Source organism: Triturus cristatus, chromosome 7 (genome assembly GCF_964204655.1).
Source record: "Triturus cristatus chromosome 7, aTriCri1.1, whole genome shotgun sequence".
In the NCBI taxonomy this organism is placed as follows: domain Eukaryota; kingdom Metazoa; phylum Chordata; class Amphibia; order Caudata; family Salamandridae; genus Triturus; species Triturus cristatus.
Window position 1 is genome coordinate 792,785,452 of NC_140590.1, and position 13,535 is coordinate 792,798,986.

Genomic DNA, 13,535 nt, shown 5'->3' on the forward strand with positions numbered 1-13,535 from the left:
TACAGTAATAAATATTTGCCAAACCCAAGAGTTACCAGAGAGGACTAATCCAGCTCCCTCAAACTAACACTAATGGTAGAGAAAACCTAGTGCCTGGTGCATAAATGCAATAAAACCATAGGGGTAAAATCACCACCCCAGAAGTGGCAAGCATCTTGATTTTCATTGTATCTTGAAGCTGCAAATTATCTGAGAGCACCCAAAATGAACACTAACTAGTAACCACCGGTTGCCAGAAGACCCCAGAAAATAGTTATAAACTCCAATGATATGCTGGTGCCAGTGATTTTAAAAACTTGTCTCCTGGAACAAAAAAAAAAAGTACTGCCCCAGATTCCAGGCCAGAATAATCAGAATAATATTTTCAAGAACATGTATAAATATTACAACTAGGTATTTTGTCTGCCTGTTGCATGCACAAACTTCATCACGAAATGTAAACAATCAATTACATACAGCGTGGGCCTCCACGGCCACGACCTCTTCCACGTCCTCTGCCACGACTCCGGCCCCTGAAACCACCACGCAATGCTCCTTCACTCTTTACACTGGAGGTGTCATCATGGTCAATCCAGTCACGATCTTGCTTGTTGTCTGGGAACCATCCTTAAAAAAACACAAATTCACAAGAAATATTAAGTATAAGTGTGTATCTGTAACACTGGTGAATGGAATATGCCTTTCATTACTTTAGATAGCTTTTGACAATTGGGGGAGACAGGTTATGAATCTTACTCAAAGTAGAACCATGAGCAATTAGTCCTGCAGCCCATTCACTGGTACTAAAGGGATATCGCTTGTGAGCTAATCGCTTAACTTATGAAGTCTCAGCTAGAAGCTCTTCTATGTCACCCAACTAATCAGAGTTCCCATTTCGTCATATGAGTGTAAGGTGAAGAGAAGGGGCTGTCAAGAAGGTCAAACAACTGAAAAGGTTGCAGGACTAAGAACACAAAACTACCTATAATCCTAAATCTTCATTACGAACATTTTCATTAAATTAACATAAAACCAACTGCCCAAGCTCAGGTTTAATGAAACATTTACAATGAGAAAGCTTTACAAAAAACTTAACTTCCTATGTGAAGCCAACCCCATGTTTTTTTAAATCTTCACTGAAATATAACTTTAAAGATGCTAAATACAACAAGTAAGCAAACATATCAAAATGAAAAGTTACTTTTGCAGCGGGAATCATTTCTGGATTAACATTCTGTGCATAATTCCATCATCTAATGCCTGGAGTGAACTGTCTTTTGTGGGTGTCGCAGTAGACTGCCATTTGGTGGTTTGTCCATCCCCCGTTACATCAGACTTGCACCCCAGAAGAACTTGGGCATGGCTGCCACCTTAAAATTGTTTATTCCCCCCTTGGAGTCTGGCGGTTGGATCGATAAGTGCTGAAAAATTGACCAAAAACTCAACGGTTTGACAAAAAAAGAATTCACTCAGTAACACTGGAGAACTCGAAACATCACAAGGGCACGGAGGAAGGTCCTGGTTTACACTGAATGACGACTCGTCAGAGCAGCATGTGGTTGGAGAATGCAGAATGTTTTGCCCAAATGTTACCATACATTTTTGCCAAAGGATCCTCATGACATCTGCAACGTCTACCTTTCAAGGGAACATGTCCTAAGGGCTGCGAGGCCTGTGCAGAGTTTCAATCCAAAACATTTAAAGTGAGGGAAAAATATTTTTGCGTGCACTACGCCAGGCTCTACTTCTACTTATCCATATACTAGGAAAAGAGCAGAGACTGAGCTAGGGGAGTCTGGTCCATAAAAAGGCGTGATCGACATGCAAGAGGGTGTCGAACGAAGCCCACCAGAAGCAGGAAACTAACTGCGCAGCCAAAAGCCCGGGGAAAAACTCCAATGCCAAAAGACTAGACAATCAAAGGACGGCAAAAACAAAGAGTTTAAGCACAAGGACACTGATGGGGCCAGGGCCTCCAAGGTACCCTTCGACACAGAGGGGATCAAAATAAGGCGAAGGAGAATGAGCTGAAGACCAAGGAGCTACCAACTCTAAGGCCCCACCAACACTACGGCAAGCAACGATCACTAAATGAAATGCAAGAAGTGACGACCCAGAAAATAAAGAGACAACCTGCTGAAGGAATTTCGGATCCCGGCAAGGCCACCAGAGACTAAAGCAATCAAGAAAGAAAAGGTGGACATTGAACCGCCATAAGGGCAAGAGCCTCACAAAGCAGGAGAGGTTCTTCAACTACAAAGAGAAAGGAAGCTCTCACATCCTCGGAGAACAACCACAGGCGGAGGTCTGGCAAGACCGGCGGAAACTCCCCAGAAGAAGCACGCTAAACATCCTTCAAGGCCTTTGCTAACAGATGACCGGGCAGTCTGGGTGCGCTCGTTAAAAGGGCATCAGGCACCTACAGGGTACACCTTGAGGAGGAATAGGCAGTAGCATTTCTACTCTAAACAGTGATGCCTTCACAAAAATAAACCTATTTGCCAATCCACTCAAGCATTCTCAACACGAAAAGGGAGATGTTTTGCAAACAAGCCACCTCTAAGGCAATGACTGAGTCCAGAAAAAATACAGGCCCCCAGGGGCCACATCTACATCACGGGGAATGTGGCTCTACATTCAATCATTGTCACCATAAATACGAATAATCGATAATGTCCTGACAACAGAACCTATACTTGGCTGAAGAGCCCTAACGAGGGTGAAACCGGTCCTAGACTGCTCGTGTTAAGGCTCAGGGAGGACCTTGCCCGACAGTTCGGGCTGGACTGTTCCCATGAGGAGCAGGGTCAAGTCTGATTTGCATATGGCCGGCTCCAAACTGACGAAGCGTGGTGGACAAAAAATGGACTGAGATGCGGTCAAGGGTGAATGAGAGTGGCTGAGATTAATTCAAGCATATCACTTTGTTTTTGCATCAACAGTACCTCTACCAGACAAACAAATTATGTGAATGGAGAGGATGAGCAGGAAGATGGAAAGAGCAGCAGCCACCTTGCGGAGAATTGCCAACTCCAATGCCCTCCTGAACCGCCATGCGCATCAGCAGTGAGAGAAAATAGAACAAATCATGAAATACCTCCCAGAGGATACAAAAAGATAGTCAGTGGTGCAGGAAGGTAAGACCATTGCCAACAACAGTCGGCCCTCAACGCAACAGACAGACAGCCGGCAGATGTGCATGTGAACACCAAGAAGGCATTCTCGGCTAAGAGTCTCCGGATTCAAGGCAGATGTATAAGCCTTCTGCATTAAAATTATATTCACAGGCAACAACCTTTGACTAGCCAGAGGACGAGGCCTTACAGAAAATTAAGGACAAAGACAGCAAAGGCGCTCCTTCAAGAGGGAGGGTTTGGCAGCCAGAAGACCACCTAACAGAGGGTGTGCCCAACCACAACAAGGTTTTAGCCAGTTAGTAGCACCACAGGGCGCAACACCCCAATGGCAATACCATGTATGTAGGCCCTTCTGGGGGAGGGGTAGAGAACAAGACCCAAAAGGAAAAGGGCCACCTACCAAGTAACAATCCAAGCACACACTTGAGCAGAAAATACCAGCTTTTCTTTTTAGGGGGCAGGGAGAGCTAGGTAGATTAGTCTGCGAATAGGGGCAAACTTCCACATTATCAATAGAGAGGGCTCACGCTTGGGAAAAATGACTTCAGGTAGTAAAGGAGCTTGCAAAAAAAACAAGCCATAGAAAATGTTCCCAAAATGAACTAAAAAAGGGTGTATAATCGTACGTCCTTGTACCAAAACCGGATCAGTACTTGAAGCCGATACTAGACCTTAGGCAGGAGATCATTCCACTCAAAAAGACTGACTACATGGCTACAGTAGACATAAGAGACACCCATCTGCACATGCCAATGAATCATAGGCAAATAAAGTAGCTCAGATTCATCACAGAAATGGTACATGGTGTTATCCTTCAGCATGAAGTCAACATGAAGGGTTTTTACAAAATTTCTGGAGACAGTAGGCACACCTAAGAATGCAGGCTATACACATCTACCCCCCACTTGGACAATTGGCATTATGTGCCTCCTTTCACCAAGCAATGTCAAGAGAACATTTGCACTGCGATTAAACCAATGAACAGGCTTAGTCTCAGTAAACCTAGAGAAATCCTACACAATTCTGGAACACTAAAGTGTTCCTGGGGGAGAAGGATAATGTTACTTACTCAGTAAGCATCTGTCCTTGGCATGTAGAGCCACACGCTTTGCACACTCCTGTCATCTAGTGTCGGTACGGATGTTTGCAAGTTGTTTTTTTCCGAAGAAGTCTTTCCTAGTCATGAGGTAAGGTGACTCCTCCTTTGGGTGATAGTGCGCATGGTCATCGACTCCACTGTTAAATTGTTTTCCCGCAAGAGGGTGAGAATAGAGTAAGCAAGTGTAGTATAGAGACGTCCATTCGCATAAATGTATAATGAAGAACTGCAACTACAGGTACCCGGGGAGGCGGGTGGGCGCATGTGAATCTACAGCTCTACATGCCAAGAACAGATGCTTGGGTAAGTAACATTATCCGTTTGAGTCATGTGTGCTATAGATACATATGCTTTGCATAGACTAGAAAGGAGTATACCCACAAAGCAGTCGCTAACCTGTAGGTGTTGCAGTTGTTTGGAACGTTGTTTTAAATACTGCTTGGCCTACATTAGCTTGTTGTCGTGCGAACACAGCTACACAATAGTGTTTAGTAAATGTGTGTGGTGTAGACCATGTAGCTGCTTTACATATGTGAGCTAGAGGGATGTTACCTAAAAAGGCCACAGAAGTCCCTATTTTGAGAGTGGAATGCGCTCTGGGGGTATAGTCAAAGACCTTTTGGCTTTAGCATAGCATGTTTGAATGCATTTAACAATCCATTTCGCAATACCAGATTTAGAGATAGGATTGCCTTTGTGAGGTGGAGCAAATGCAACAAAACGAAAATGTTACTTACCTAGTATGCATCTGTTCTTGGCATATAGAGCTGTAGAGTCATATGCTGTGCATAGATCACCATCTAGTGTTGGGTCTGGATGTTTGCACTTTGTTTTTCTTCGAAGAAGTATTTTTCCAGTCACGAGGTAGGTGACTCCTTTCGGCGATAGTACGCATGGGCATCGACTCCATTGTTAGATTGTTCAACCCCATTTAGGGTGATAATGGAGATAGTAAGAGTAGTAAAAGGAGATGTCCATGAATGCATGTCTCCAAGTAAGAAGTTACTGCAACAGGTATAGGTACCCTGGGAGGCGGGTGGGCATATATGGCTCTACAGCTCTATATGCCAAGAACAGATGCATAATGGGTAAGTAGCATTTTTCTATCGAGGCATATGAGCTGTAGATCGTATGCTGCGCATAGACTACATAGCAGTTATTTCCCAAAGCGGTGGCTAACCTGCATCTGTTGCAGTAGTCTGAAAAGTGTACGTAAAATGGCCTGGCCCACTCTAGCTTACTGTCTTGCTAACACATCTACACAATGCTGTTTTGTGAATGTGTGAGGTGTAGACCATGTTGCAGCTTTGCATATGCCATCTATGGGTATATTTCCTAAGAATGCCATAGAGGCCCTCAGTTTGCATGTATTGTGTGTGCTCTAAAGGGAACTGTTAATGTTTGTTTTGCACAGTATATTTGAACGCACCTGACTATCCACCTTCCAATACCGGATTTTGATGTGGGATTGCCTTTGTTGCTTTTTCGTCACCACACAAATAGTTGATTTGTGTTACGGAAAGGTTTTGTCCTTTCTATGTTATAAAGCAATGCTCTCTTCACATCGAATATGTGTAGGGCACGTTTTGCTACTGAATCTGGTTGAGGGAAGAACACAGGCAACTCAACAGATGGATTGATATGAAAAGCAGAAATTACTTTAGGATTAGTCCGAAGAACCACTTTATTTTGGTGTGTTTGTAAAAAGGATTCTTCTATAGGTTAAAGCCTGAAGCTCACCCACTCTTCTGAGTGATGTGATGGCAACGAGGAAAGCAACTTTCCATGTGAGAAATTGCAGTTCCCATTTGTGCAATGGTTCAAAGGGTGGACCCATTAGTCTGGTGAGAACAATGTTGAGATTCCACACTGGAGCATGTGGACGTCTTGGGGAAATGACTTGAGTCCCTCCATAAAGGCTTTGACAACGGGCACTCTAAAAAGAGATAGATGTCTATTCTGGAGATATGCAGCTATTGAAGCTAGATGTAAGCGGATAGACATGTACGCTAAATTGGAACGTTGTAGATTTAACAAATTATGTTTTGTACAGAAATATCAAGCGGGTTGATGTGGTTATTACAGTACATCACAAACCACTTCCACTTTGCTACATAGCAGGCTCTTGTGGTAGGACGTCAGGCCTCTGATAATATTCATGCAGTCTGACGGTAGATTAAGATAAAGCGAACACAAGGAGATGATGGACGGAGTGCTGAAACTCTTCAAACACTCACCTCCAGTCTCAGATCTGGGTTGAATCCATCATCGTTCTTTAGCTCACTTTGCCACCCCAGGTCAGATACAGCTATATGCAAATCAGTCGTGACCTGGTGCCTCATGGGAACAGTCGAGCCCAAATATGCCAAGCCACGTCTTACCTGGACCGGAAACAAGCATCCTGGGACCGGTTTCGGGCTAACAAGTAGATCAAGATAGCCAAACTGTCTGGAATGTCTTAGGTCTCCATGGCTCTGTGTGAGAAGATTATTTGTAACAAAGTTTTTGGTGAGGAACTACTGAGAGTTCCAATAGGGTTGTGAACCAAGGTTGACGTGCCCATGTGGAAGCAACTAGGATTAGTGTCAGGGATGCTTGTTTGAGTTTCCGAACCACTAAAGGAATAAGTGGGAGAGGCGGAAAAGCGTAAGCAAATATCCCTGACCAATTCATCCATAGTACATTGCATTTGGACATTGGGTGTGGATACCTGGACACGAACATTTGCAAATTTTAAGTTTAGATGTGTGGTGAACAGGTCTATGTGTGGGAAGACCAACCTTTGGAAGAATGGGAGGAGAACTTGAGGGTGTATTTCCCATTCGTGGATTTGCTGTGTCGGACGACGGAGTAAATCTGCCATCTGACTGCTTACTCCTGGAAGGTGTTCCGCTAGGAGATATATTTTTTGATGTATGGCCCATTTCCAGGTGGTCTGTGCTAGCTGGAGAGAGGGTGACCCTCCCTATTTTTAGGTCACGCCTAAGCAGCGCGCATGCGCTGCTCTAGGAGAGGGCCTTTAGCAATCGGCCTTAACTTTTCAAGCACTGCACTCATGCTTGTGGTAGCATCCACCTTGCGGGAGCGAGCATGGCGCAGCCACGTTAATTACAAACCTATGGCCCCCTGCACGCCGCTGCTCGCTCCGGATGCTGCAATAAGCGCAAGTGCTTGAAAAGTGAAGACCGCTTATTTGCAATGTAATCGCATTTTTGTAGGCGTGCATGCTGCTGATGAGGCGCTGAATAGATTTGATGACGGATGCATGTGATGACTAATGCAAAAATATGTGGAAAAAATGCCGTTGAATGTTTCTACTACACCTTACTTAAGCATTATTTTTCTCACTTGTTTTCCCGACATGACTTTAAAGATTCAACAACTGCTTTTTACAAAGTGAAATTGGCCTACAACACTTTTTATGCAATATAATTCTCAGTATCTTATTCCAGAGTCATAGTGCTAGGCTTCCTCTACGGCTTTGGCATTTGCTTCTGAGCAGCAAGATATGTTCGATCAAAAAAAAAAAAAAAAACAAGCATTCTCCCTCGGCGTGCCTGAAGAGCGAGCGCTCTGCATTTTTTCTCCACGGCCGGCACTGGGTACTCGCACGCGGCGCAATGCGCCTTGGTGAGCATGGCTGGTAGAAAACAACTGCACACGTACCGGCCTGTTATGTTTCGCACCGCTTACATTATGTTAGATTGAAAACTGACAGACCCACAAGCACAGGGAATTGAGGTAGACACCCGAAAAGGCAGTGGCCATTGCCCGCTGTGCTTTTGTGCATCGCCGATAAGAGCCAACTCTTTACGCAGTAGCATCGGACAACTGTAGTTTGAAGAAAACACAATTCTCTGATGGTAAGCTGAAGCGAAAAATAACACACCCTACCCCCCTTCCCGAGGGTTTCAAGCTTGTGCAATACACAGTGCTTAATTTGTAAAATATTAAGTGCCAGGGCTCTGACCAGGAGGCCACTGCGGCATGCACCACCTATCGCCCCTGTCATCGCTGCCACAACAACTACTAACCATCCCTCTTGCATGCAAGTGCGACAGTTCAGATTATTCCAGGTCCCTAAAGGAATGATTGGGGAGGCAGGTATTAGCACTATTTTAATGTATATTGTATTATTAAACAACCATTCTGCTAAACTCTTAGATAAGCAGCGCCACCATGTGGCGACTGTCTCAAGTAGGTTGTTGACAATTAGGAGCCGAGCACCGGAAACCAATTAAGTGCCGGTGCTTAGCACCGCAAAGCCCCGGTTCAAATTAAGCACTGGCAATACCATAACCCTCAGGCTTGCTGCTGCACTATGTAAGATGTCATTCGGTGTCGCCTGCAAAGAAAGCGCTCTGGGTGGACCTAATGTGCCCTTCCTCATCTTTGTTACCTCTGCTCTCTTTATGTCATCTAAGCGCTATAAATAGAAGGAGCTACCTGAAAGGAAGCAACGTCAATTATGCGGAGCATTGAGAAACAGGCAGCAGCGTCTGGAACGAAGATAAATTATTAAAAGAACATTTGTAGGTAAGGTCAGTGGTCAGTGTGCTCCTATGAAATTAGCAGCGCAATTCGTACCGACCCTCGCTCAGTAAAAAACACAAAAATGCATTACTTATTGAATTTACTGTTATCATGCATTCGAAAGATCTCTGCAGGCACGTTTCTCTTCCTGCCTACCCCTGCAGCCTATGGGGCAGCAAGACTGTCCTAGTCCCACATGCAGCTGAGGATAATGCCCTCATACCCATTGCTGAGCAGTAAAAGGCAGTCATAATTGGAGTGCATTTCACACTTCCATAGGCACCCCATTGTTGTTTTTCTGTCTTTAATGGGTGGCAGGTGGGAAGGAAGCAGGTAATTGTATTGAACAGTTTAGAAGAAAGCTTGTCACTGCCCTGGCTGGGATAAAGTTGCTTTTAACTAATCTTTTCTTGGTGCACATCCTTCAGGAGCCCTTCATTCAGTGAGAACGGATGTGTACTGCTTGCAAGGAGCAACTCCCAAAGTCAACTCCTTTGGGTAAGTGCTGATGTCGGCAAGCGAAAATAGCTGCTTTTTGCCATACTAAACTTGTCTCACTCCATGATCTTGTGTCATTAGACCCGATTCAGGCCTCAGCTTGCTAGCTTCTTTTACACAGTGGGAAAGTCTATATTAAAACTGTTTGCCACGAAGCCCAGTGCCTTTTCTACAGCAGGTATTAAGTAATATTTAAGACTCTTCCAGAAGTTTTCTTCCAAACTGGTCTATACTGGCCATCCTTGATCTATAGGTCATCCAGAAGGGATGCAGCTTACAGCTCTTGCATAAAAAGCTGCGCTCTTTGTCTATGATTTCCAGGAGGGCCTTCTCGCATCGTGACGCAGTTCTCCATCTCGGCTCTCCGCTCACATTTCTGTGCACCTAGAATTTTTGGTCTCACCTACTTTCTTCCTTTCACTGTTCTCTTATAGCGAAGACTGCCTCCGGACCCGTTTTGTGGCTGGTGGCATTGCCCTATATTAATGCACATCATAAAAGGGTTTCAGAGGCACCGGCAGAGCAATCGACAGGCCGATGGAATGTTTCTGGACAATGTGAGCAAGTGGCTCTGTATATACTATTCCCAAATAGGTACAGAGGGTACACAGTCTCCAGACGTTTGGCAGAGGCTACAGTTAGATATAACCTTACTCTCTAAAGTGGTAGCTTGGTCGAGCAGTAAGGCAGTATCAGAGGACAGTGTAAAGCATTTGTTGTACACACTCAGCCAGCAAATGGTCTCACACACTCAATAACTGAACTCTAGGCCAATGGTTTATATATAAAAAATAGATGCGTGTTTTATTTTAGAACCAACACTTGGCATTAAAATATACTTTCTCAGAATGAGATGCTTTATATAAATACTTTTGCAATATGCAATTGACTATTGTAAACAGTTACAAGTGGTTGCAATAGGCAACACTATTTTAAACACAACAATGCATTGAGTTCAATGGAAGTTTCAAGTTATTTGCCACAGATTACTTTTAGGATTACTTTTTGAATTCCAGGACTGGATCCTAGATTCAGTCCTGGGTCAGTACTTAGAATCAAGTGATGAAAGTCGACTTAATTACTGTGATGATTTTTAAACAATATTTAGCCATTTTAAAAGTTGACACTTCGAAAATATTTCAAAGAAAACAGTCAATGATTCCCTATGGAAGAAAATTCAAGTTGCAGGTACAGTATGTTCTCGTTACTTTTGTAATCCAGTACTGGGTACCTAGACTCAGTACTGGGACCTTTATCCAAAACAGGTAAGTAATTAAGTTTTCAGATATTATACGATTTTTAAAGAATATTTAAAGATTGCAAAAATTGACACTTAGAAGAAATTTCACAGAAAAACAGTCAATGATTTCCTATGGGAGAAAATTGGGTTACTGGTAAGTACAGTTGTAAGTATTTTTCAGAGTCAGTGCTGGCACCAAGATCTAGCACTGGGAGCTCACCTAAGAGCAGGTGAGTATTTTCTTTTGTTACTCGGCTGATTTTTGGTGAATATTTTAAGTTTTGAAAAGTCCACAATTAGAAGAAATTTCAGGAAAAGCCAGTCAATGTTACCCAATGGAGAAAATGGAGTTATCGGTTTAAAGGTTAGAGGTTACACTGCCATGGCCTCTCGGGCGGCTGAGTGCAGAGTGCTTTTGAGCCTTCGGGCGCTCAATTGATTTCAATGTGCCACCAACACTTCGAGAGGCAAGTTGGGTAGTTGGAGGATAGGTAGGTAACCGGGATTGGGCACAGGGGGCCGCGGGGTGCCTTTTGGTGTCGGGAACTCTTACCCTCTGTTGATCATGGTTGGGGGGGGGGGGGGGGGGGGGAACACCTGGTTCTGAGGCTGCAGGCTTCCTCAGAGTGTCGAGGGAGGTCCTTGGGTGCCGGATTCGGGGTCACAGTCGCCGTGGGGTCGTCCTCATGGTCTTTGTTCACTCCGGCACAGGCCAGGCTTGGCTGGTGCAGAGTGTGCTGGGTTCGCGGTTCCGGGCTGCTGCCAGGGATTAGAAGTAGGTTTTGAGTAGAGCCTCTACTCATGGGATGGGAGTCCCAGGGGTTTAGAGTCAAAAGGTAGCCAGGTCCTCGGGGGTTTGTGAGGTTGCTGGCCACAAGAGATGCCGGGTTGAAGCAGGTTCGAGGGTCGACAGGCCGGTATGGCTTGGGCCAAAGCAGTTGGTGTCTTCCTCTTCTTAGCAGCTGCAGGCAGGTCTTCTTTCTTGTAGCTCTTCTTCGGATTTTGGAATCTGGTATCTGGGGAAGGAAGGTTCAGGGTGCCCCTAAATACTAGATTTAGGGGCGTTACAGGTAGGTGAAGGGCAGGGACCAATGGGTCTCTGTCCTGGGGTGGGTACACCCCATATCCTGCCTCTTCTGTGGAAGGGGGGCAGTAGCCTAGTCCTGATTGGCCATCTTCAAGATGGCGAGAGCCCGGAGATGTGCTTCACCTCACCTCCCCCACCTCAGGGGTGGGGTTGGCAGGCTGGCACATCCCATGTCCTTATTTGGAGTTTCCGGCCAAGCTTTCCGCCAGAGTGGGGGGTTGCAGTAGCCTGGGGAAGCTCAAAGAGGTGGCATGCCTTTGAAGCTTCCCCCTGCCCATCCTGGGGGAGGAGATTTAGCACCTCGCCCAGGATGTGCATTGTTGCAGACCCAGGAGAGCAGCGGTGCTCCTACCCAGGGGTCCAGCAACATGTCTGTGTGGCAGCCTAGGCAGCCTCAGAACAGACGTGGATTGTAGGTTAGGTTTCAGGGGGCATCTCTAAGATGCTTTCTGGGGTGCTTGGTACATCAAATCCCACACTGGTATCAGTGTGGGTTTAATGTGCTGAGAAGTTTGATACCAAACTCCTCAGTCTTCAGTGTTGCCATTATGGTGCTGTGGAGCTTGTGTTTGACTAGCTCCCAGCACCATATACTCAAATGGCAGCACTGCACTTAGTGCCCAGGAATGGACCTGGGTACTGTAGGGGCACAAGGCGCCTGTGCCTACACCATTGGCATAGGGCACCCAGCTAGAGGGATGGCTGATATATGCCATGGCAGTGTAGGTGGTGGGCATGGCACACAGGGATGTGTGCCATGTCGACTCTTTGTTTTGTCTTGTACCCAGTGTGAGAAAGTGGCTCTGTATATACTGTTCCCTAATAGGTACAGGGTGTACAGAGTCCACAGTCCCCAAGGGTTTGACAGAGGCTAAAGTTAGATATAACCTTACTCTCTAAAGTGATAGCTTGGTCGAGCAGTAAGGCAGTATCAGAGGACAGTGTACCTAAGAGCAGGTGAGTATTTGTTTGTTACTCGGCTGATTTTGTGAATATTTTAAGATTTGAAAAGTCCACACTTAGAAGATATTTCAGGAAAAAGCCAGTCAATGTTACCCTATGAAGAAAGGAATATGCTATTTACCAGTATGCATCTGTTCTTGGCATGTAGAGCTGCAGATCTACACACTTGTGCAGAGATCGCCATCTGGTGTTGGGCCCGGATGTTTGCAGTTTGTTTTTCCTATTGGAAAGTCTTTGGAAGTCACGAGTTCGGTGACTCCTCCCTTGGATCGTATTGCGCATGGGCTTCGGCTCCATCCTCAGATTGTTTTTCGCCAGCAGGGAAAGATGGAGCGTAGTAATAACAGTGAGGAAGCCCATGTGTGTGTTATCTAAATAAGATAAACTGGAAGAGATACAGGTAGCCAGGGAGGAGGGTGGGCCTGTGTAGATCTGCAGCTCTACATGCCAAGAACAGATGCATACTGGTACGTAGCATATTCCGTTCGAGGCATATGAGCTGCAGATTACACACTTGTGCATAGATTATATAGCAGTACCCACCGTTAGCGGCGACCACCCGTATCTGTTGCAGTGGTTTGAAATAATGTTTTGAGTACAGCCTGGCCCACACTAGCTTGTTGCTTAGTTTGCACATCTACACAATAGTGTTTGATGAAAGTGTGCGGTGTTGACCATGTAGCTGCTTTGCAGATATCTAATGGGATGTTTCCTAGAAAACCCATTGAAGCCCCTATTTTACGTGTAGAATGGGCTTTAGGGGGAACGGATAGCGTTCGTTTTGCTTTATGGTAGCAAATCTGAACGCATTTGACAATCCACCTTGCTAACCCCGACTTGGAGATGGGGTTGCCCTTTTGTGGTGGAGAGAAAGAGACAAACAGTTTGGTCTTACGGAAAGGTTGTGTTCTCTCGATGTAGTAGAGTAAGGCTCGTTTGACATCTAGTGTGTGAAGAGCTCTTTCTGCAACAGTTTGTGGTTGCGAGAAGAATACTGGT

At 45.2% G+C, this 13,535-nt stretch overlaps 1 protein-coding gene across 4 annotated transcripts in view; it reads right to left on the reverse strand.

Moving 5' to 3' along the window:
• Window positions 1–13,535, reverse strand: part of LARP1 (La ribonucleoprotein 1, translational regulator) — a 938,019-nt gene that overhangs the window by 547,313 nt on the left and 377,171 nt on the right. For all 4 annotated transcript variants that reach the window (XM_085617634.1, XM_085617633.1, XM_085617636.1 and 1 more), the window contains exon 6: window positions 457–606. In XM_085617634.1, coding sequence (XP_085473760.1) covers window positions 457–606 — 150 coding nt within the window. The remainder of the gene's footprint in view (window positions 1–456; window positions 607–13,535) is intronic.